The following is a 20,266-nucleotide window of genomic DNA, read 5'->3' as shown; positions in this document are numbered from 1 at the left end:
CGCATGAGTTCTCGCTCTTGTGATTGGCGAAAATTTTTGTCAGTCAAATTTAACCGTCGTCCTCGTGTACTTCCGACCAATCAAATGATTTGTTTTCTAGTTGTAGTAGGCGTGACTGAGCGCGTGGACAATCGAACTGCTGGAGCTGTCATCAGTTACAGGCTACAGTTAGCGAGCAATGCTAGCCTGTCTCTCGTTTAGGAATACCACATTTTGGACTGAACTGCAGGTAATTTATAAACTTTGACAACATTTTAGACATATCAAAATGAACCCGATCCACTATATTCTGTTGTAATAAGTGCTGTTTTTGTTTATTTGGCTAAAACAGCGATAGCGGTTGTTAGCCTAGAAAAGGGGCTAAGCTAGGTCCCACGTTATGTATGAAGAAGTCTGTTGCATCCCTGGACAGCTTGTAATAACAAAGTTGACCATAGCTTTTACTACAAATTAGCTCTAACTTGCAATACACTGCATGTACGTTCCACGTACAGTAGCTTTAGCAACTAGTATACTGTTTTATTATTAAGCTTTTAGTACTGAAGCATTACAGGGTAGTAAAGTACGTACGGTTATAAAGCAGTTTGTGTTTTTATTATGTGTCTGTAAGATTGTACTGCAAGTTCAAATTTAGATTAAAACAACACACAGACACTGTTTGTCATAATGTATTGGCATTAACATATTTCCATTACAGTTAAATGTTGATTATCATTCGATTTGAGACAAGTAAGAATTATCTTTATCAGTATTTTCCTGTATAACTTTTGTTAGATAGATTGTATCTTGCAGCCTTTAAATTTGCCTGACCTCTGAGAGCTAGCTTGACAAAATCGGTTGTGTGAATGCAGATAGATGGGGGTCATTGGTCTTCTTTGTTTTAATCAAGCTTCCAAATGATTTGTTTTCTAGGTCTTTCTTTGTTTAGCAGTTTCTTTCTATCACCTATTTGCAGTACCGTCTTCCTGATTATTCCAACAACAACAAACAATGTGTGATAGGGGATCTAATTTTTGTTTGTATTCCTTTGATGTGAATTTATCAAAACATATAATACAATGTTGCACTGTCTGGCTTTGACGTACAGTGAATACACAAAGCCTGATTGTAGTGATGATGATGTATGATAAATTGTTTGCATGGTGTTTTAGTAATGTTAGCAAATGGAGATTTGTTGTAAAGCCTCACTGTGGCAGGATATTTATGAAAGATATAGTTTTATAGACATCAATTCTGCATGCGATGGTGACGTAGGGACAAGCAAAGTTCACTTGCATACAGGTTAATACAACTGAGAGTGATTATCGGCTCGTATGAGATAATCCAACATAAAATACGGCTATAACCTCTGTTATTCATGTGGGAAATATCTGTAAACCAACATAGGTTTAATGGTTTTATTCCTTGTTTCTAAGTTGTAGAGTAATGTTTTGTGCTGATAGAAAACAGTTGAACTGCGCAGAGAGTTCAGCTTCAGTCGAAGCAGAGCAAGAAGAGGGCAGAAAGCGGAGGGATCGCTATCGGTTTTATTATGCTCAGTTTGGTCAGTATTTGTCGATATAACCGGTCGGACTCATGGTGAAAAGAAAGAAGACATCGCCCGGTACCGAAGAGCATGAAAATGGGTAAAATAATATTTGAAATAAACACTTTCTTTAGAGGTCGAATGCACCGAGGGGTTTCGTTGTCGTTTCTGCAGGGCGCTAAACTGAAAAGCGCTCGCATTTGAATTTAGTTGAAATACAACCTAAAAAATGCCTCTTTGAGCGGAAAGGTTGTTCGTAGGACACTGCTGTCAGTTACTCAACTGTTTCAGTTGTTGAATCTAATTTAAATGAAGATGTAAAATTGAAATATTTGGTGTTGTTTTGTCGGGACTGGAGAGGGGATTTGAAACAAACAGCGGCGGCCATGTTGAGAGACAGTGAACGTCGTCTTTAGAAGTTAATTTTGCACACCGCTTTGCTCCTAATGTGACAATTTGTCCCTGAATGTGTTTTGGCAGCATGACACTGGGCTCCAGGGAGGGGATCGGTGTCGATGGGAGGAGGAATCCGTCCAAAAAGCCCGAAGGTTGCGACGAGGAGGAGAGCGGAGAGCAGGCGAGCGAGGAGCGCAGTACAAAGGGAGACGACGGAGTGGAGATTCTTAATCCATCAGCCACGGCTCTCAGCCCCGGTACAGCTCCGGTCCTCCCCGCCTCTCCACCGAACCGAGCCGTTCTGGGCTCGACCCAGCATCCTCAGACCTCAGTGGAGGCCGCCCCTCAGTGCCAGGACCAGCATCATTTTCTGCGATCCAGCGTTCGACCTCCGAGCAAACGGATCCGGAAGGATTCAATCGGCTCGGCCATCAATGGACATGGCGGGGCAAAATCGAAAGGTACAGTAGGTGACCAGTCCAGGAAAAAGTGTGCATGGGTGGGATAAGCAGGGGTCCGATCACAGATGTAACTGTGTCACTGTGTCTGTTTATCTGTGATGGTGGGCACACTGGTGTTTTTGTTGCTGTGTGTTCCCTCTGGGCTGCTGACTGCTTGTACCCAGGCTGCTCCTGCCTGAGTTATTACACCATCCTGTAAACAGTGTGGGTGTAGAGTCACTATTAAAACTTACATTGAAATAAGACTGACATCTGACTTTTAATAGACACGTGAAAACAATTTCATAAGTGCAAAGTAGTTTTGACTGTTTTTATAATGTATGGGGAAGAAATATCAGGGTCTAGGATACCTGCACAGAAATAACAAGACAGAGACGCTGCTTGCAGTTTGTTTTCCGGGGGAATGAGGAAAAGGCATGAAGCTCTCTCGGTTCTTTGCTCAAAATCAATTGATTCATTAACGCAATTACATTTATTAATTTTCCACCCCCAAAAAACTTTCATTTGACCCAAACTTGCCAGAACCTCTGTGCATTACATTCATTTCTCGTCACTGGTGAGATGTAGTAGTTAAAGTGGGTTTCCAAGCAACCCCTGACCTAAGGATTTTTTCAAGTTGTTCCCGATTAAAACATGCTTAACACAGATTAGGATCTGCCTGGTATCACTGTAAATGAGGTATTGTTTAGTCCACCTGCCTGACCTGTTTACTGAGATGCCCTCTGCTTGTTTGTAAGTCTGAAACTCAAGCATCACACCCCCAACCATAAACCCGCATTCCCTCACTCAGTTATTCTCACAAAAAATGAAGGATAACTCGCCGCTGATGTGTGTGAATATTCTGTTATTATAACATAAAAAATGTCTTTTTAGACTTGAGTCTCGAGGAGCAGAACATTCAGAGGCTCTCAAAGAATTTGTGAAGTCTGACAGATTTGTTGTTGTTGGGGAGAGAAAAAGTCTGCAATTGTTTCATCAAATTTATATTTAGATTGGCAGAGTGTTTTGATAGCATGCTATATCGGTCCACATCTATTTTGATAGAGACACTTGTATGTCCCATCCTGTGGGCAGCCACACACATTTGCATCTGTAAATGAACACCCATTTTGGCTGAAAATCTACAGTTGCAACAGCACCAGCCTCTGTGCTTGTGTTAATGCGTGCTGGCTTTGTGCTCTGTGCTGGAGGGAGCTCGGCCATTGGAGCCCACCACCAGTGGGTTTTGGACTGTGGTACTGTGGACTGATTGCTTTTCCTGCCTTCTTGCCAGAGCTAAACCGCAGAAAGGGAAGCTCTGCAGGTTCTGCAGGGTGAAAGCATTGAGCGTGTCTGCATGTATTTAAACACCACACACCTCAGAACTATAGTTGTTTTTTTCCTCCATGTTTAACAAATCAACCAGAGGAATCACACAATACATTTGGCTCTGCTGTGTTATATTCACAGTGTTTTTCCTCCAACAGCGTGATGACTGATGGATTTGTGGCTGCACTCTCTCTTGTGTATTACAGGAGCAGAAAACGGCTCTTCCTCCCAGGGGACTGTGGGACAGTCTGGGCCAGTAGTTGGCTCAGCAGGAGGAGTGTCAAAGACCTCGAAGGGGCAGGGGTCCGCCGAGAAGGAGGAACAAGCGGGAAACCAGAAGAGGGCTCGTCGACAGTGGGAGTCTTGGAGCGCTGAGGACAAAAACAGCTTTTTTGAGGGACTCTATGAGGTGAGAGACAGGTCCAAATAAATTGCGATAGGCTTGTGCGACTTACCAAGACATTTATTGAATGTCTTCTGTAGTATCTGCTGTCGTCTCATATGCATGTCTACTTTTTTTCTGCAGCATGGGAAGGATTTCGAAGCCATTCAGAACAACATTGCAATGAAGTACAAGAAAAGAGGCAAACCAGCCAACATGGTGAAGAACAAGGAGCAGGTCCGACATTTTTACTACCGGACCTGGCACAAGATCTCCAAACACATCGACTTTGCTAGTGGTGAGCTGCTTTTAAGAGGAACTCTGATACATGTCGCGGGAAAATGGGGAGTGCAGGAATATTTTCTTGTATTGGTTTCAAAGATATCAAGGGCAACACCTGGTTATTCATAACTACTGAAATATTCTGTCTTTTGTGTTAGGCTGGGAACTTTTGTCCCCAAACATATGCTTGAAAATCACTGCAGTGAAACTTGAGCTTTTTCCCTGTACTAAAATCCCACCTTGTCTCTGTTGCTTCATCTTCACATTGCCTCCTGCAGCTATATTGAGACTTAAACCATTTTTTCTCATCACAGTGTACTCCAGAGCTCTCAAGAAATCCTCTCAAGAGCTCTACGGTCTCATCTGCTACGCTGAGCTCCGCAAAAAAGTTGGAGGATGTAAGTAAAGATCCTGCATGTGTTTTTCCTATGCATGTCATGTCATCTTAGTTCAGGACACAAGGGATGTGATTAAAGTGTGTGTGCTCCTGGCCATCAGGGGGCAGCTGCTCTTGAGAGATGATGTTGTGAACATCTGTGGTTTTGTGTTTTGTCTCTGACAGTAATGGATGATAAGAACGTGGCAAAGCTCAATGAACTCATCCAGCAAGGGTAGGTGGATAGTTACACAGAAGTAAATGCTCTTGACACTCCCACTATTTCCAGTTTTTTTTTATCAAATTGCGACAATAAGGAATTTTAATGCAGACTTCTGACATCATAAAATCAGCTTTTTGATTGTAAAGATCACATTCATGAAAACACCTCTATAGCCAATGTTATACAGAGATCCTTCTTCTTCCTGTGTGATTTAAGTGATCCTGAATGACTGTAACTACAGAGCTCACTCATGTTGTGTCTGTGTGTCCAGGGCCACAACTGTTCGCTCCAAAGGAAGGAACCTACGAATCAAAGCGCCGATGTGCCGCGCGCTGAAGAAACTCTGTGACCCAGATGGTGAGCAGACCATCAACATGCACTTTACATGCTGTATAAAGTAAACAAACATCAGAGCTGAGTTTAGAAACAGTGGGGCTGATGAGGCGCAGGGTTTGTGTGGGCGGGGCTTTGGCAATAACAATGGCAGCATGTGGGCTTGAGATGTTTCTATGGTTACTTTATGGGAGAAGTGAGGAGGAGGAGCAGGAGCTGCCATAATACGCCTCTTATCAAAAACAAAAAGCTGCAAAGACATGATTTTAATTAAAGACAGAAAATAATGAACCAAAACCATCACTCCTCTTTCCATCATAGCGTGTAATCAGAATCAGTGCTTCTGTGTGTTTCTGCTTCACATCTCCTTCATTTCTACTGATTACTGTCCTTCTGCTGCTAATCATCATTAGAAGCATTAAACTTTGTAAAAGATTCACTTTCTTTGCACCAGTTAAGATTATTTGATTTAATTTTTATCAAATTATAACTTTTCTACTGAACCTGACTCTAGGCTTCATGTGCTCTGTGTCTTGTGCCCCCTGCAGGAGTGAGTGACGAGGAGGACCAGAAGCCGGTGCGTCTCCCATTAAGGGTAGCCGTAGAGCTCCAGCCGCGCAGCAACCACTCCTGGGCCCGAGTGCAGAGCCTGGCCCACAACCCTCGCCTCAGGTCAGATATGCCCACTAAGTAACCATCGGGAAAAGGTCGATTACTGTTGAAGCATCTCTTGTTAGCATTTCAAGGTTGTGTTAATGATGAGCTGTAGTGCAGATGTTTGAAGCTGTATCGTAATGAATTGAAATATTTTTTTTGTGTGTGTCAAATCTTTCAGTAACTCATATAACAATCTTTGCTCTTTTATTTGTTCCCGTCTTTGCATTCTGCTTATTTGAAAGCTTCATTTCTGCCTCAGCTGCGTTCTTTCAGAGTTGCACTACAAGCCTATTTTTGTCATGGGAAACCTTCGGAAACATTTGTCCTTTTGATCAAATAAAGCAAACAATAGAGAACAAATAAATCTTGTTTCAAAGAACTCTGAGTGTATGAATGGCAAATTTAAAGTTGAGCAACTGCTGTCCTTCATTTTTTGGAAATGCAGAATGTGTTGGGTGCTTGAAAACAAGATATCACAGCAGCTCACAAATTCAAAATGTTCTCTTTTTGTGTCTTTTGTGCTGCAGGATGGTGGTTGAGCTCCACAGGAAAGTCTCCAGCCTCATCGAGTATCTGAAACAGAAGTGGGCGTACCACGACCAGCGAATCGTATCCTTTCAAACATCAAACAGAGCCATGAAACATTCATGCGTGACCAGTTACTTATGGTGTGTGTTTTCAGCTTCACACACTGACCCACCCTCTCTGTTTGAGTCCTTGACTCTGACCCTTCAGCTGAAGAGTCTCATGGAGAGGGAGGCCCTGGAGACAGGTCAGTCCACTGCGGTTTCTCCTAGCAAATCCCAGCAGGAGGAGCTCTTCCTTTTCCCTGCTGAGAGCAGCACTTTGACCACACTACCCGGTGTGGCTCGTGTGGTTCACTCCAAGGCGTCTTGTACTGTACACTGGCTGGAGAGCGGCAAGAACCGACCTAATGCAAAGGAACTGCCAGCAGCTCAGATTCTAGGTATCCACTCGGCTCCAGCACTTCGGACTGGGACCAAAGCTGGACGAGGAGGCCCTGGTGCAGCAACTGCTGGTGGTGGTGCTTCAGTGACTGTGTTAGGTGATGGTCGCCGGACTGAGACCCTTAACTCTGAGCCTCCACAAGATGGTGCTTCAAAGCCAGAGGAAAAGCGACCTTCATCTGTGTCTCTCCCTGTTTCCTCTCAGCACGTTGTGGCTCCCACTGAAGAGGGTCCCAGTTTGGGGCCTCCTGAAGGAGGCAAAACTTTGACTGAGGGGGAAACCAGTGGGTGTTCAACAGCAGCCAGGAGCGTAGAGAACATGTGTAGTGGCTCAGAAGCATCATCAGAGCAGTGCAAAGAGGAGAACAACACCAGCACGTCCTCCCCAGAGACCAACCAGACGCCTCCAGCCAAACCTGCAGCAGTTGGAGGCTCAGAGGAGGGGCTATCACAGAGCTCAGCACCCCTTGTTAAAGAAAGGGCAGTGGAGCAGATCAGAGAGGAGGGCTGGAGCGTCCGGGATGCAGAGAATGTCACTCTCGCTGAGCTCTACCTGATGTTTGGGAAGCCTGGAAAGCTGCAGCTGGAGTACGAGTGGCAGCCTGGAACAAACAACCAGGAGGACGGACAAACCTTCACACAGCCAAAACCACATCGGACTAACCGGGTTCTGCGCTGCCTGCTGAAGCTGGTCGCCACCGAGGTCAACCCTAAACCACTGGTAGGGATCAACTTTCACTGCTCTGCTGGATTTTAGGTTTATTCAAACACAACATTACTAATGAAGGAAGCAGCTTTAAGAAAATGCTGTTTTAAAGTGTCCCTCAATCACAACAGTTTGCAGGATACATCCATAAAAATCCCCCCAGATAGATGATGGTTTGAAATAAGGAGGTTTGGGTTTTTACTTGAAAAGGGCAAAATGTCATATTCATTTTTCTCTTAGTTAATTGGATTTACGTATGTTCAAAGTGCTCCTTAGAGGTCTCACTTTAAAGCTCATTGTTTTGGTATCTTGTCCTCCTCTCCAGGCTCCAGAGCTCTGCTCCACAGCCACATCCCCACTGAAGACCCAGCAAGAGGAGCAGAGCCAGGCCCTCACACCTCCAGGGAAGGGCCCCATAGCAGGCATTCGCAGCCCCAACTGTGGCCGACAGCCGGCTTCCCTCAGGGGGGCCAGAATACACCTGCCCAACGCCGGAGCCTCTGGTATCTCTCACATTCTGTTCATCTGTTAACCCGTTTGTTTTTTTATGACTGTTGTTCAGTGTGTCTGGTGTGTTACGAGGTGAAACAGTTCATCGTTGCTCTTTGTTTAAAGGACGTGTTTGCTGTTTAAAGACATCAAACGTTTTCTCTCACAATAGCCGTCTAAACACGACACATCCATCTTGTTCCTGTGTTCTTCAGGTGGACGAAACCTCCCTCGCTCCCTGCTGGGGTCATCGGCGGGCAGTGAATCAGAAGGCGGTGTGTTTGCAGTCCCCACCACGCTGCCCCCCAACAGCTCCAGACACAACAGAATGTTTTCCCCCAACAAGGAGGCAGAGCTGGCCTTCAGACAGCAGCTCGACTCCATCAGTGTAAGACAGCGACACTTTGTTTTTACCGCACATTCAAAGCCTCAGCTAGCGTGCAATGCACAGGTATGAGTGAAATGATTCTCTGTCCTTGCAGATGCAGTCAGATCTTTTCCTCTCCAGGCAAAGAAAACCTCGAAACCGACAACTTCGGAAACCACTTGTAGTCCAAGTAAGAGAAGACAAGGACTTAAAAACTTCACTCTGTTTCTGATACTCAGCTGATAAATGTGTGCCTTCTCAGAGTCTTGTCTGTGACCTGTGAGTTAACCTGTGTCTCCTCTTTCTGCTCCACAGCGAACACTCCTACCCCGAACTACAGGAGATACTCCTCAGCACGTCTGCTCTTTCTCCATCCTCTCCAACTCCTCAGCCACAGGTACTCCTCCAGTTTAATGTCAGCTCAGAGTGAAGTTATAAATCTGATAGATCAAGTGTTTCTTTGGCCTATGCACATGTCACCCCTGGAAACATAAACTCCAATCTGCTCTTTGTGCATAACTAAATGATTGTTTTCTATGTCAATAACAGCTCTGCTTATCTTTCTGTCTCACTTCCTGTTTCTTCCCTCAGGAACTGGATCTTTCCGGCCAATCCACACTCGCCTGGCTCCTCCCACCCGCCCCCTCCTGTCCAAAACTGCCCCTGCTGCAAGTAGCTCTGCTGCAGCCAATCAGCTCTCCAGTATGTGTTGCTTTTTTAAAAACCTTTTTTTTTAAGTTATGACTCTTTTTTGCTGGGTTGTGTGACTAATGTTGATGTGTTGAACTTCTGAGTCAGGGTGTAAGGTTTGACATTTGGTTTCTGTTTGTCATCTTGTTTTAAAAACAGATGATTTATGACATTTTTCTTTTCTCATGAAATCAACAAAACAAAAACAAAAGAGGAAAGTATCTTTTAGAGATCTGTCACACCTCCAGTGCTATCCCTGAGGAGTATTTGTCCCTCTGTTGATTCACATTTGTCTTAGGCCATGTCCACACGTAGCCAGGTATTTGGGAAACTGCATATATTTTTGTACGTTCAGTCCTGTCATCCACACAAAACCGCAGCTTTACGTCACTAAAAACAATGTTTTCTAAAAACCAAAGTGAAGATTTGTGGACGCTGGTAAATGGAGTTTTTGGTTTCCAAACGTCACAGCTGAATGTAGGGATGGGTATCTTTCACATTTGAAATGATACGGTACAGATGCCCAGTACCTGGCAATCGGTACCAATTTTCAGTACTTTCTTTGTGTTCATGTGGTAAAAAATATCAATTTGGTCTAACATTAAAACTCTTTTTTTTATTTAACATATTTGTATAACCTTGCAGTGCTGTGTTCATGTTCAGCATGGAAAATCTCCTACGCTTCTACTCCCTCACAGTCACAAGGATGCATTTATGTACCTAAACATGGTACCTTTTGATTTTACGTGAATCTTGACAGATTTGACAAAACTCAGTAGGTACCAATAAAAGTACCTAATGTGGTACCCATCCCTAGCTGAACGATGGGGGCTCATTCTGATTGGCTGGCACAGGTTTAAGTCTTGAAAACGATGATCATTATGGGTTTGGCATGCCTCGAGCCACACTCACTGGCGGATTTACCCACTGCGTGTGGATTAAAGTATTTTTTTAAATGAACGAGGGGGGAATACTCGTTTTTGAAAATACCTGGCTACGTGTGGACATGGCCTTAAACCTCCCCTGGATTAAAACTCCACATTGAGTTCCAGTTTCAAAACATAAAATATTTGTTTCATTACTGAAAAACTGTCACTTAGTTTCTATGGTTTTGTGGGAGATTTTTTTGGTGCAGCAGTAAAACAAAAAACAATCCAATCAATCAAACAAACGCCTTATTGTTTTTTGTTACAAGGGGCTGATGGATTATAGCAGACTGTGCTTTAAATACTAATAATAAGAGCAACACACAGACAAATAATATGAAAACAGATTAAATATTAAAAAAGATTAGAGTTTATATTAATGAATAAATAAATGGACTAAAATAAATCCTTCAGTAAACATGATACAAGGTCAGCCTTTAAGAAAGGACAAAGATGCCTCTGAAGTTGTCCAAAAACATGTTGGGACGCAAACATAAATACTGCTGCTGTCTGGAGGATTTTGATCTACAGCTGATTATAAAAGTTTGAAAGAGTTAAAGTCAGAAGACCCAGATCAAAACAAGCTGTTTTGTGTTTTTATGTCATTATTCAAGTTAAATTTTTTGGTAAGGTTTCCAACCACGACAAGCCAGTTGACCTTTATAAAATTCATAAGGTCATTACTGATGTGAGAAATGCTCTGAGTTTCTAAATTGTTGATTTTCTTTCAGGTGCCATCGACCTGGCAGCCAAATCTGCAGGTATCATCCCCAGCAGCCCTCGTCGAGAGCCCAACTCTTCCTCCGTGGAGAACAGTGACCTGCTCCCCTCCACTCCCAATGTCGACGCTGAGCCGGACCCTCAACTCATCCAGCACATCCCTGAGGTCAGCCACGCTGTGACACACTCACATACACACGTACAACATCATGCAGAAGTGTTTATGTGAAGCATCCTGCTGTCCATCTTCATCAGGTTAACCTGTTACTCATCTCTGCTGAGAAATTAAAACCTCAGATAACAGAACGACGGCTCCAGTTAAATTGTTGAACTTGTTTGTTCGCAGAATGGCGTTCCCCCTCCGTCTCCTGAGGTGACCGGAGGTGGCGACTCTCTCCTCTCCCCACCAAGTGTTGCCTCGCTCCTCGACATCTCTCTCCCAGGGCCGCCTGAAGAGGCTCTGGCCCCTGGAGAGCCTCAGACACACATCAGTGACTCTATCATCGAGCTTGCCATCAACTCTGCTCATTACGGTGTGTTCCTATCCATCCTCTAAAGCTCATGTGGAAATGTGAAGCACTAGATTAGAATGTTGGAAAGACTGTTGATTGATGTGGTCACATTGTGTCGTGTGAGAGGTCGTGCTGCATGTCAGGTGGTTTCATAGTATGTGACAACTTTGTTGAAGAATATACGCTGACATGGAGCTCTCTGAACTCATGGGATGAATTGTTGTTGTCTCCAGGTGAGGAGGCCGTGCTCTCTCCGGCTAAACTGAGCAACAACGACGGCTCCAAACTCTTATCCTCGTCTCCTTCAGTCAGCCCATCCCGAGGCTGGATCCCCTCACCCAGCCACGACCCTCAGTGGTACCCCAGCGACTCCTCTGATTCCACGCTAGGATGCCTCCTCTGTGAGTCTCCCTGCTTCTAATAAATATACACAATAAAAATACAGAATATTCAGTCACTAATTGATAAAAAAAAACCTAAAGATCCTGATTCTCTTTTGACACATAACACCAACACAGCTGCAGACTCTTCTCCTGCAGTGATGTCCCAGGAGGTTGACTTTGTTTTGGTGTGTTCTGTCAGTTTCATTCACTCTTTCTGTTTCTGTCTCTGTTCCTCACAGCCAGCATGGTCTCTCCTGATAAGAGCAGGCGAACCACCCTCACCCCCTCTGGCCCCTCCAGTGGCACAGCTCTGCTTGGTCCAAGCCTTCTGGACTGCAACTCCCATGACTCCTTTCAGTCCCGTGGCCTTCCTGATGTGGCAGAGGTACGACTGGGAAAACTGTCATTTGTTTTCTAGGAATCTGCAGTTTTTATTCTCACTTTTTCTTTTTAAGGTCCCGTATTCTGCTCCTTTTCTACAGTTTAATAAGGATCATTGATGTCTTCATGAAATGGTAGTCACATGTTTTGGTCCAAAAAGCCAATAAATCAAGCACAGCAGCATTGTTTCCAGGCTCTCATAGCCCCTCCGTTCAGAATGGTCTGATTTAGTGGGCGTGGCCTTCATAAGTAAACGAGCCACTGCTAGGGATGGGTACTGAATCAGGTACTTTTATATGTACTGATCGAACTCTGTCCAAAGTACCGAGTACCAATTCATGTAAAATCAAAAGGTACCATGTTTAGGTACCTAGATGCGTCTTTGTGACTGTGAGGGCGTGGATGAGAAGGCAGTTTTCCATGGTGGACAGGAACACAGCATTTTAAGGTTATATACTGAAGAATAAGTATGTTAAGTTGATTTTTTAATATTTTGTTATTGTTACTAAACAAATTGATATTTTTTACCACATAAGCACAAAAAAGTACCAAAAATTGGTACCGTTGAGTACCGATACTGATTGCCAGGTACCGGGCATCGGTACCGTATCGTTTCAAATGTTAAAGGTACCCATCCCTAGCCACCGCTGATACCGCCCGCTCTCACTCTCACTGAGAGTGGCGCCACGAGCTCCAAGTACACAATGTTAGGAAAACAGCAAAGCTCGTTTACCATAACATTGCAGGCTAAAACAACAGGCTAACCACAGCTAAAGTTAGCATCCTGAAGCTAACACAGAGACAGGGGGACACAGGGGAAAAGCTCTTACATCTGCTCCACAGCACACAGCATTTAAAATACTCACATTTCCATTTTGTCGGCGGATGGTAGGTAATGCGCCTGGATTCAGGACCAGTCTATTCACTAGCCCTCTGTTGTACTGTCCAAAGTTGGAAAAGCAGTGGGCCGTGAAGTGACTAGCACACACATGCACAGTTTTACTGAGTGTAGCTGGTACATGTCCTTGATAAATGAACTCTAGCCACTTAGTCTTGTCTTCTTCCGAGATGGGAAGCTTGTGCATGGAACTATGTGGCTCTTAACAGCCAAAAACAAAGCAGTGAAGGCTCTTTAACTCCCCGCTGCTGGAGAGATTTCTCTCCAGCAGCGGGGAGGGGAGTGGGTGGGGAGGGGGTTCGGGGGTTTCTGCTTTCGGTGGACCAATCAGGTCAGACTTGCTCCTGATTGGTCAAAAAAGGAAATCACTGACATCAGCAAATCCCCAAAATCCAAACAGCTTGTTTTAGGTCAGGATTTTACATTCACAAGCACTGCTAAGTACAGGTTTTGTCATCAAATATCACATTTTGTGGGATGGAAGGAAAGCCAAAGACCCACAAATTTCACTAACAGACTTAATAAAGTGATTTTTGCAGAATATGAGACCTTTAATCTGTGAAACTTGGATTATTTTTGTACTCTGGAAATATGCATGTTTCATTTCTTACTCAGATGTTTATGAAGAGATTGATCCACACCGCCTGTTTGGACACATTTGAAGCTACATCTTCTGCATGTTGATTCAAATCAGAAGTGAGCAGGTTTCATGGCTCCTCCAGCTCTCTACATCTGAATGTCTTTGTGTGTTCTTACAGATGGACTCTCAGCTGGCTTGTATGATGAGTGAGAGCAGTGTGGACTACATCGCTCGCTTCAATGACCTGGCTCAGGAGCTAGCTGTGACAGAGCCCTCCATCCCCCCGCCCTGAGGAGGAAACAACCCGGATTCACCAACCAGCATCCGTCTGGAGGTTCCTTCTCTTTGCTCGGACTGTCACCACTCTGTGGACAGAAGCCCCCTGAAGCCATCCCTGCCCTGTTTGTTAAAGTGCAATAATAATGGAGAACCTTGATGATTGTTCAAGGAGAGTTTGAAAACATTTGGTTTTGCTGAACTGTTTCTTTAAGGTGAAAAACCCTTTAAAAGACAAACACTTCAGAAAATAACTGCGTTTACAAAACACAACCTCATGTAAAGGAAATACTACGCCATATCTGAACAAAATATTTCAACTGATCTGTGTCTCTTTCTGCTCTGTGTGTGCGCGCGCGCGCGTGTGTGTGTGTGCGTGTGTGTGTGTGTGTGTCTTCTCTGTCGAATCAACCCGCAAAATGTGTAGATCTGATAAAATGTGCAGTTCAGATCCCAGCTGGTGGCAAACAGCAGCTGGAGGCTGATGTTTCAAATAATGGCAGCAAGAAAGAGGTGGAGTGTAGCGAGACATGTTGTGGATTTTTTTATATTTCACTTATTTCTGTTGCAGAATGTGGAGCATGACACAGCAGGTCAGGTACAAGTGGAAATCTGCTGCCCTCCATTTCATGAGCTCTGAATCAGTTCAGCTTTTAACGTCTGCATTTGAGTAACATTTTTGATAATGCCCGAACACTTACATTTTGAGTTCCTCGCAGCAGTTGATGGGATCGTTGTTCTTTGCTAACATGACAAGAAACTTATGGTTTGCAGAGTCGAACGAATCCCAGAATGTGACGCCCAACTTGAGCATTTTCTCCTGTACTTCTTGGCTGCGACAGGAAGTTTCCAGTCCGTTTGTTACAACTCAGCCTGAAGTGACGAGATCAAACACTAAAGCCATAACCGATGCCCTGCTTTAACTTATTTCAGTTTGGAAGTGATCCTTTTATCAAATGTCAAACCGGTCAGTCAAAAAGAAAACCCACGCTGCATTTACCATATTTTTCCACGTTTTTTTTGCCTGTGAAATTTAAAGGTGCTTTAAGTGCTCCATCTTTATGCTCTACTTTAGTTTCATTGAAGCTGTCATTGACAGAAAGCGACACATGAAATCCAGACTCATTGCATCCTCATGTTCTCCGATTTCAACCAGCATCATTAATATGCAGTATTTTTAACTTTTCCTCAAACATGTTTGACTTCATCTCTGAGTGTACATTTAAAGGAGAACTCCTGCTTCTCATTCCACTAACAGGAATTTTAACCTTGGATTTTTTTGAAGCACCTCGAGGGGGTTTTGACTCTGAGCTCCTCTGATCTGAAAATGTTTCGTCTTCTCACACTAGAGAACAGAAGAAGAAGCAGGTTTGTCCTTTTTTTGTTGTTGAAGGATTTATTTGTACAAATGTTGATTCCAGTATTCACTGCGCTTTTGTAACATATTGTACATTGTTATTTGGGCTATTTATTGTTAACACTTCAGAAATTGTTTAAATTAAAATGAAGATGACATCTAAAAAAGGAGAAACCCTGTTTAAAGTTTTCAGTTTGTAAGAGGTGTTTTTATTCTGTGTATAAAGATAGTTATAAAACCTGTTTGCGTGTGTTGTGTTCACTGATGGAAACCAGTTTAGAAATTAACGTTTACCACTGGAGCTTTAAGCCTTGAGCTAATAACCAACAGTTAAGGTGTGTCTCTTTCTTTCCCAGAGGTTTCTGAGTGGGTCCCCTGACAAAGAGAAGACATTAAATCAGACAAATCACTTCTACATGGAAACAGTAGAAGTTTGCACGAACAACACATTTTTTGGTGTTTTTTTCATTAATAGGTTTTTGTAAGTTGACAGATGTGGACGAAGCAGACAGACTTCAGTCTTACGTAAGAAATTATCTTGATTCTGCAAATATCTAGTCATATGAAACACTTCCTTCCTGTGAGCAGTAGTTTGGTTTACTGCAGTAGGATGGGACATTAAATGGATTTCTTCTATCTTCTTCAGCCTAAACCTGCACAAACTGATGATACAGGTTGAAAGGTGCTTTTCCGACCTGAAAGCACTAACATGTTTATGTTTATTAAACATTCCACACAGTAAATCTAAAGATACTGGTGGAAAGGATGAAAAGCACAGCAGATGTACTGTGACGACACTCAAGTCTCTGGTTTCACATACAGCCTTGAAACAGTCTCTTGACCCGTGAGAAGCTGCGTCTCTTCACACCTCCTCCTCGTTTACAGCGTCCTGAGCACCTTTCACCCTTTGATCCTCTGTCCTTTCCCGAGCTGGCCTCTTTCTGTCTCCTGAATCACTCGTCTTTAGCTTTGAGCTCCTTGCGTGCACGGGAGGACATGAGTTTGAAGAAGAGAGCAGGCCACAGAGTGCGGAGGTAAACAGCCAGGGTGGGCAGAGGTCCTGCCAGGATGACATCTTTGCTCCTGTGACGAACGGCTCTTAAGACGGCCTGAGCCACGTCACGAGGGTCACGACCTGATGCGGTGGTTTTATCCAGAACTGAAAAAAGGGTCAACAAAAGACAGCCAGCATCAGTAAACTGCTACAATGGTCAGTCTTTCATTCCTATTTAGAACATATTATTTTATTTCATACTTTTCCTTTAGCCCCTTTGATACACACTAGATTTGTTTTTGAAGTCTAAGGAAAACCACTTTGATCATTTGCATTTATTTCAGCAGCTGTGGAAAAAGAAATCGTCTTCTGTATAAAAACTTACAAATAATTATTTAACAACAAATTATTTATTATTATTTCCAGCGCCTCACCTCCATACTTGGATCCATCTCCTGTGACTGCGTTTACCGACAGGTTGGTTCTTATGTACCCTGGGCTGATGACAGTCACCTGGATCTTGTAGCGCTCCATCTCAGCTCGTAAACAGTCGAAGTAGGCCTGAGTGGCATGTTTTGAGGCTGAGTCTGATTAAATAGAGTGTAAATTAAAGTAATACTTCAAGTTCATTAATCAGTAGAGATTTTAAAAAGTGTTTAATTTTATTGAATAATAAGGGAAAACTTACAGGCTGATCTGCAGGGTATGGATATCTTTCCCTGGACACTGCTGATGACAACGATGTGGCCGCTTCGCCGGCGGACCATAGAGGGCAAGAGAGCTGTGAAGGGACAGTAGAGGAGATACTGAACTCAGTTTCAAGCCTTTGTTCTACTTTTATCCCTTTGTCTCTGGATTTGTGAAGTTAAGGTTTGTATTTCCTTAACTCTATTATGTCTTTCCATTGCTGTGAATCTGTTCTTATCAGGGGATATTTTTCAGGGATTGCCTGATCATAAATTACAAGGTAATTTGAGAAGAAAATAAATCTATGTGCAAAACCAACATGAGGTAATATTATGTTTCTCACTCTGCTCTGACCTTGAGTGAGAGCGATTGGTCCAAAGTAATTTGTCTCCATAACATCGCGCTGAACTGAGATGTTTGTTTCCAGGATGCTGCCACGGTAACTAATTCCAGCGTTATTAATGAGTACGTCCACTTGACCATAACATTTCAGGATCTCCTCTGCAGCTCTGTCCACTGAGGCCGAATCAGCCAGGTCAAAGGTCACAGTTTTTGGAGTGTGAGTCTGTATGATCAAACAGATCAGAACATTTCTTTTAAACCTCCCTTTTATTGCAGGACATCTGTGAAAAATTACCATTCATTGCTCTGGACTCAAATAGAAACCTACCTGATGCCAGTGTTACCATCTCTTAAAACATTCTCTTTAAGAATGAGTGAATGAATAAGCTGCATCAGCAGTGTACATACCTGCTTCTGTGAGCCTGCTGAGCTGGCTGTGAGCTCCTCCACCACCTCCTGCAGACGAGCTGCATCTCGTCCACACAGCACCAACCGAGCACCTGCAGCGTGGAAGACCCGAACACACTCTGCAACACAGAGACGAGAGCTCCATATGAAGTTAACATTATTTGCCAATTGAAACAAAAATGTCTGCTGCGTCTTGAATTTTCAGTTTAAGGGTTGAAGTAGGGAGCTCACCTTTCCCCAGTCCTGAACTGGCCCCTGTGATGACCACTACAGCTTCCCTGAGGTCTGCGCCAGGTCTGAGGCGGACCAGGATCTTATACAGTAACCAGAACCCGGCACCTGCTAAAACCAACTGAAGCGCTCCTCCTCCCATCACACGTTCCATGGCTGCAAATCTCCCACTTCACTCCACAGGAGCTATCTGCAGACAAAGCCTATATGAGGAATACTGAACAGAGACAAAACAAGGTCTATACCCTAACATTTACATAATAAATGCAAACAAAAATAAATACTATGCAAATGTACAAAGAAATAAATGAAATATCTACTGCAATCTAGTGAAAGAGTAGTAGTAAGTAAAACAGTAATAGTAAACTCAGTTTATTTTGCTTTGTTGTGTCCAGTATTATTATAGGGAAGGCACCAACAACACATTTAAGAGATGAGATTTGCATGAGAGGAAATAGGCGAATTATATTAATTTAAAGCTCAGTTCTACACTTCTTCAGTTTTTCATATGAGGACACCTTTTATGGAGGTTGTCGTTTCAACATGAAGGCTTCAGGCTGGAAAAGAACAAAACAAAGGGGATATTTCCCCAAAGAGCTAGCATTACATGCATGCACATTCATCTTTTGCGTTTTGTACATTGACTGACATTTTATCTGAATCCTAACTTATATGTGAACACAAAATATACAGCTTTACCTTAAAATGAACACAGAAAATAGTATAGGCTTGACGTTAAATTTTCGAGACATTGTGAGTTTTAACGTGCACAACGTAGAAAAGTGACGTAGATAACGTTGCTAATGCTAATGGTAGCTATCTTTTGCACAATGAAAACCTCAGATTCAGACATTTATCTTCTGTTATAGATTAACACTCACCTTAAGAGCTACCCTGAAGTACAAACAGCAGCGTGAGTCTCTTCCAGGATCACTTCCGGACTCAACCGAAGGGTAGGAGGAGTGCGTTTATCGTCTTGCGTTCACGTGACGTCAAAATAGTCGGATAAAATATATATCACTCATACTTGCATGTTGTAATCATGTAGCTTCGTGCTGATAAGTTCAACATAACGGTTGAGACATGTCATATACTAAATTTCCACATTTTTTAGATACAAAGAACATTGGACAAAAAAACAACTCGGGAAAAACAAACTATCCGAGGAGCACTCCAATGCAGCAAGTCGCTCGGAACTGTGGGAAATGAAGTAATCCAAAACCAACAGAAGGCCTTGCAGCACAAACGCAGCCTTTGAAGTCCTTACATGTAAAAGTTTCTCTTTTGTAAACCAAGATTCTAACTTGTGTGCAAGATATTACACTGCAAGTTTTAATCTAAGGGTAACAAGTTTATTATTTTGTGTATCATTCATATACAAATTATCTTGTGCACACAAGCTATCATCCTGTGTGCACAGTTTAAGTTAATTATGTTGTATGGACAATTGAAATATCTTATGGGAACAAGTTATGTGGCCACAAGTTTGGCTTCTTTAGATGCTGTTTATTTTTATAAGAAAAGTTGAAACAGCTGAAAGTGAATCTTCGAACTTAATCAGTAATGTCTATTTTAATGAGTTTATGTTTGGATTCTGAATACACTCTCAGAGAGTCTGACAGTGAGCAGCAACTTCTCAAAGCTTCGGACTTCCTCCTGGTGTCCTTAAATAAATCTGTGTTGAATAGATTTACTGTGACTGTAAACCTGGCCTGTCATACATCCATTCATTGAGTTAAAGGGAGGTCCTTCACTCCTCAGACCAGTATATCCACCTTAATATGGATAACTGACAGCCAGCTGTGGGTCAGCTGACAGATAATGAAAGTGCTCTGGCCTAAAATCAGTAAACTGTAAAGCCTGTGAGGCCGTTCCTCTGTGAGCTCAGATCTCTGTTCATGCTGCCTCAGTTCATCCTACAGAGGAATGTGTTTGGTAAGAGGAAACTGCATCAGTGCATTTGACTTTCTTTAACTACAAAGCGATAGTGTGACAGTGTGGACAACAGAGTTGAGCAAGTCTTGCTCTTAGTTTTCAAAGGTATTGCTTTCAAACATTCTTTTTGTAATTGCCAGGGGATGATCAGTACCAGTTGTTGAATATTCACTATACCAACTTAAGTCTTTACCTTGAGTATAACACACTCTAGATTAATTTTCCATGTCATACTTCTTACAAGAGAAGTGTAGGCAAGGCTTTTACATTATGGCGATCAGTGACTTACAGTTGTGTTCCCCATCAGGTTAATACAGGAGACAGGTGTGAATAAATGTGAAGACTCATTAATGAAATGTTCTAACAGTACTTGAAGCTGCACTGCCAACACTGCAGAAAGATCATAGGCAGCAGTATAAGATCATGTAATGTAGCCCTTTTGTACTGATTTTAAATATTCATTTGGGAAAATC

The 20,266-nt window shown here is 42.9% G+C and overlaps 2 protein-coding genes across 3 annotated transcripts; one reads left to right on the top strand and one right to left on the bottom strand.

The window, feature by feature from the left end:
• The first annotated feature begins 108 nt into the window (after nt 1–108).
• On the top strand, nt 109–15,435 carry cramp1 (cramped chromatin regulator homolog 1). Of its 2 annotated transcripts, none has more exons than XM_074696268.1 (20): nt 109–229; nt 2,006–2,382; nt 3,897–4,099; nt 4,217–4,370; nt 4,669–4,752; nt 4,917–4,965; nt 5,225–5,310; nt 5,835–5,958; nt 6,471–6,552; nt 6,679–7,632; nt 7,943–8,120; nt 8,322–8,494; nt 8,589–8,663; nt 8,789–8,870; nt 9,065–9,175; nt 10,821–10,975; nt 11,156–11,342; nt 11,555–11,722; nt 11,944–12,089; nt 13,742–15,435. In XM_074696268.1, exons 2-20 carry the CDS (start codon nt 2,007–2,009, stop codon nt 13,853–13,855), a joined length of 3,501 nt encoding a protein of 1,166 aa, XP_074552369.1. In that variant the 5' UTR covers nt 109–229; nt 2,006; the 3' UTR covers nt 13,856–15,435. The 2 variants fall into 2 exon arrangements, with proteins under 2 accessions (XP_074552369.1, XP_074552368.1); XM_074696267.1 differs by lacking the exon at nt 109–229 and adding an exon at nt 1,426–1,625.
• Nucleotides 15,436–15,516: 81 nt separating this feature from the next.
• dhrs7b (dehydrogenase/reductase (SDR family) member 7B) lies at nt 15,517–18,864 on the bottom strand. The gene is made up of 7 exons (XM_074696269.1): nt 18,740–18,864; nt 17,859–18,048; nt 17,628–17,746; nt 17,232–17,442; nt 16,879–16,971; nt 16,625–16,777; nt 15,517–16,355 (listed from the first exon to the last, which is right to left on the bottom strand). The coding sequence occupies exons 2-7, from the start codon at nt 18,010–18,012 to the stop codon at nt 16,150–16,152; spliced, it is 936 nt and encodes a 311-aa protein (XP_074552370.1). The 5' UTR covers nt 18,013–18,048; nt 18,740–18,864; the 3' UTR covers nt 15,517–16,149.
• Between the last annotated feature and the right edge of the window lie 1,402 nt (nt 18,865–20,266).

The sequence above is a fragment of the Halichoeres trimaculatus genome, unplaced genomic scaffold (genome assembly GCF_033239565.1).
Source record: "Halichoeres trimaculatus isolate MK-OKI-2021-1 unplaced genomic scaffold, fHalTri1.1 fHalTri1_scaffold_20, whole genome shotgun sequence".
Classification (NCBI taxonomy): domain Eukaryota; kingdom Metazoa; phylum Chordata; class Actinopteri; order Labriformes; family Labridae; genus Halichoeres; species Halichoeres trimaculatus.
Note: the sequence above shows the minus strand (reverse complement) of the source record. Positions and strands in the feature narration are given on the sequence as shown.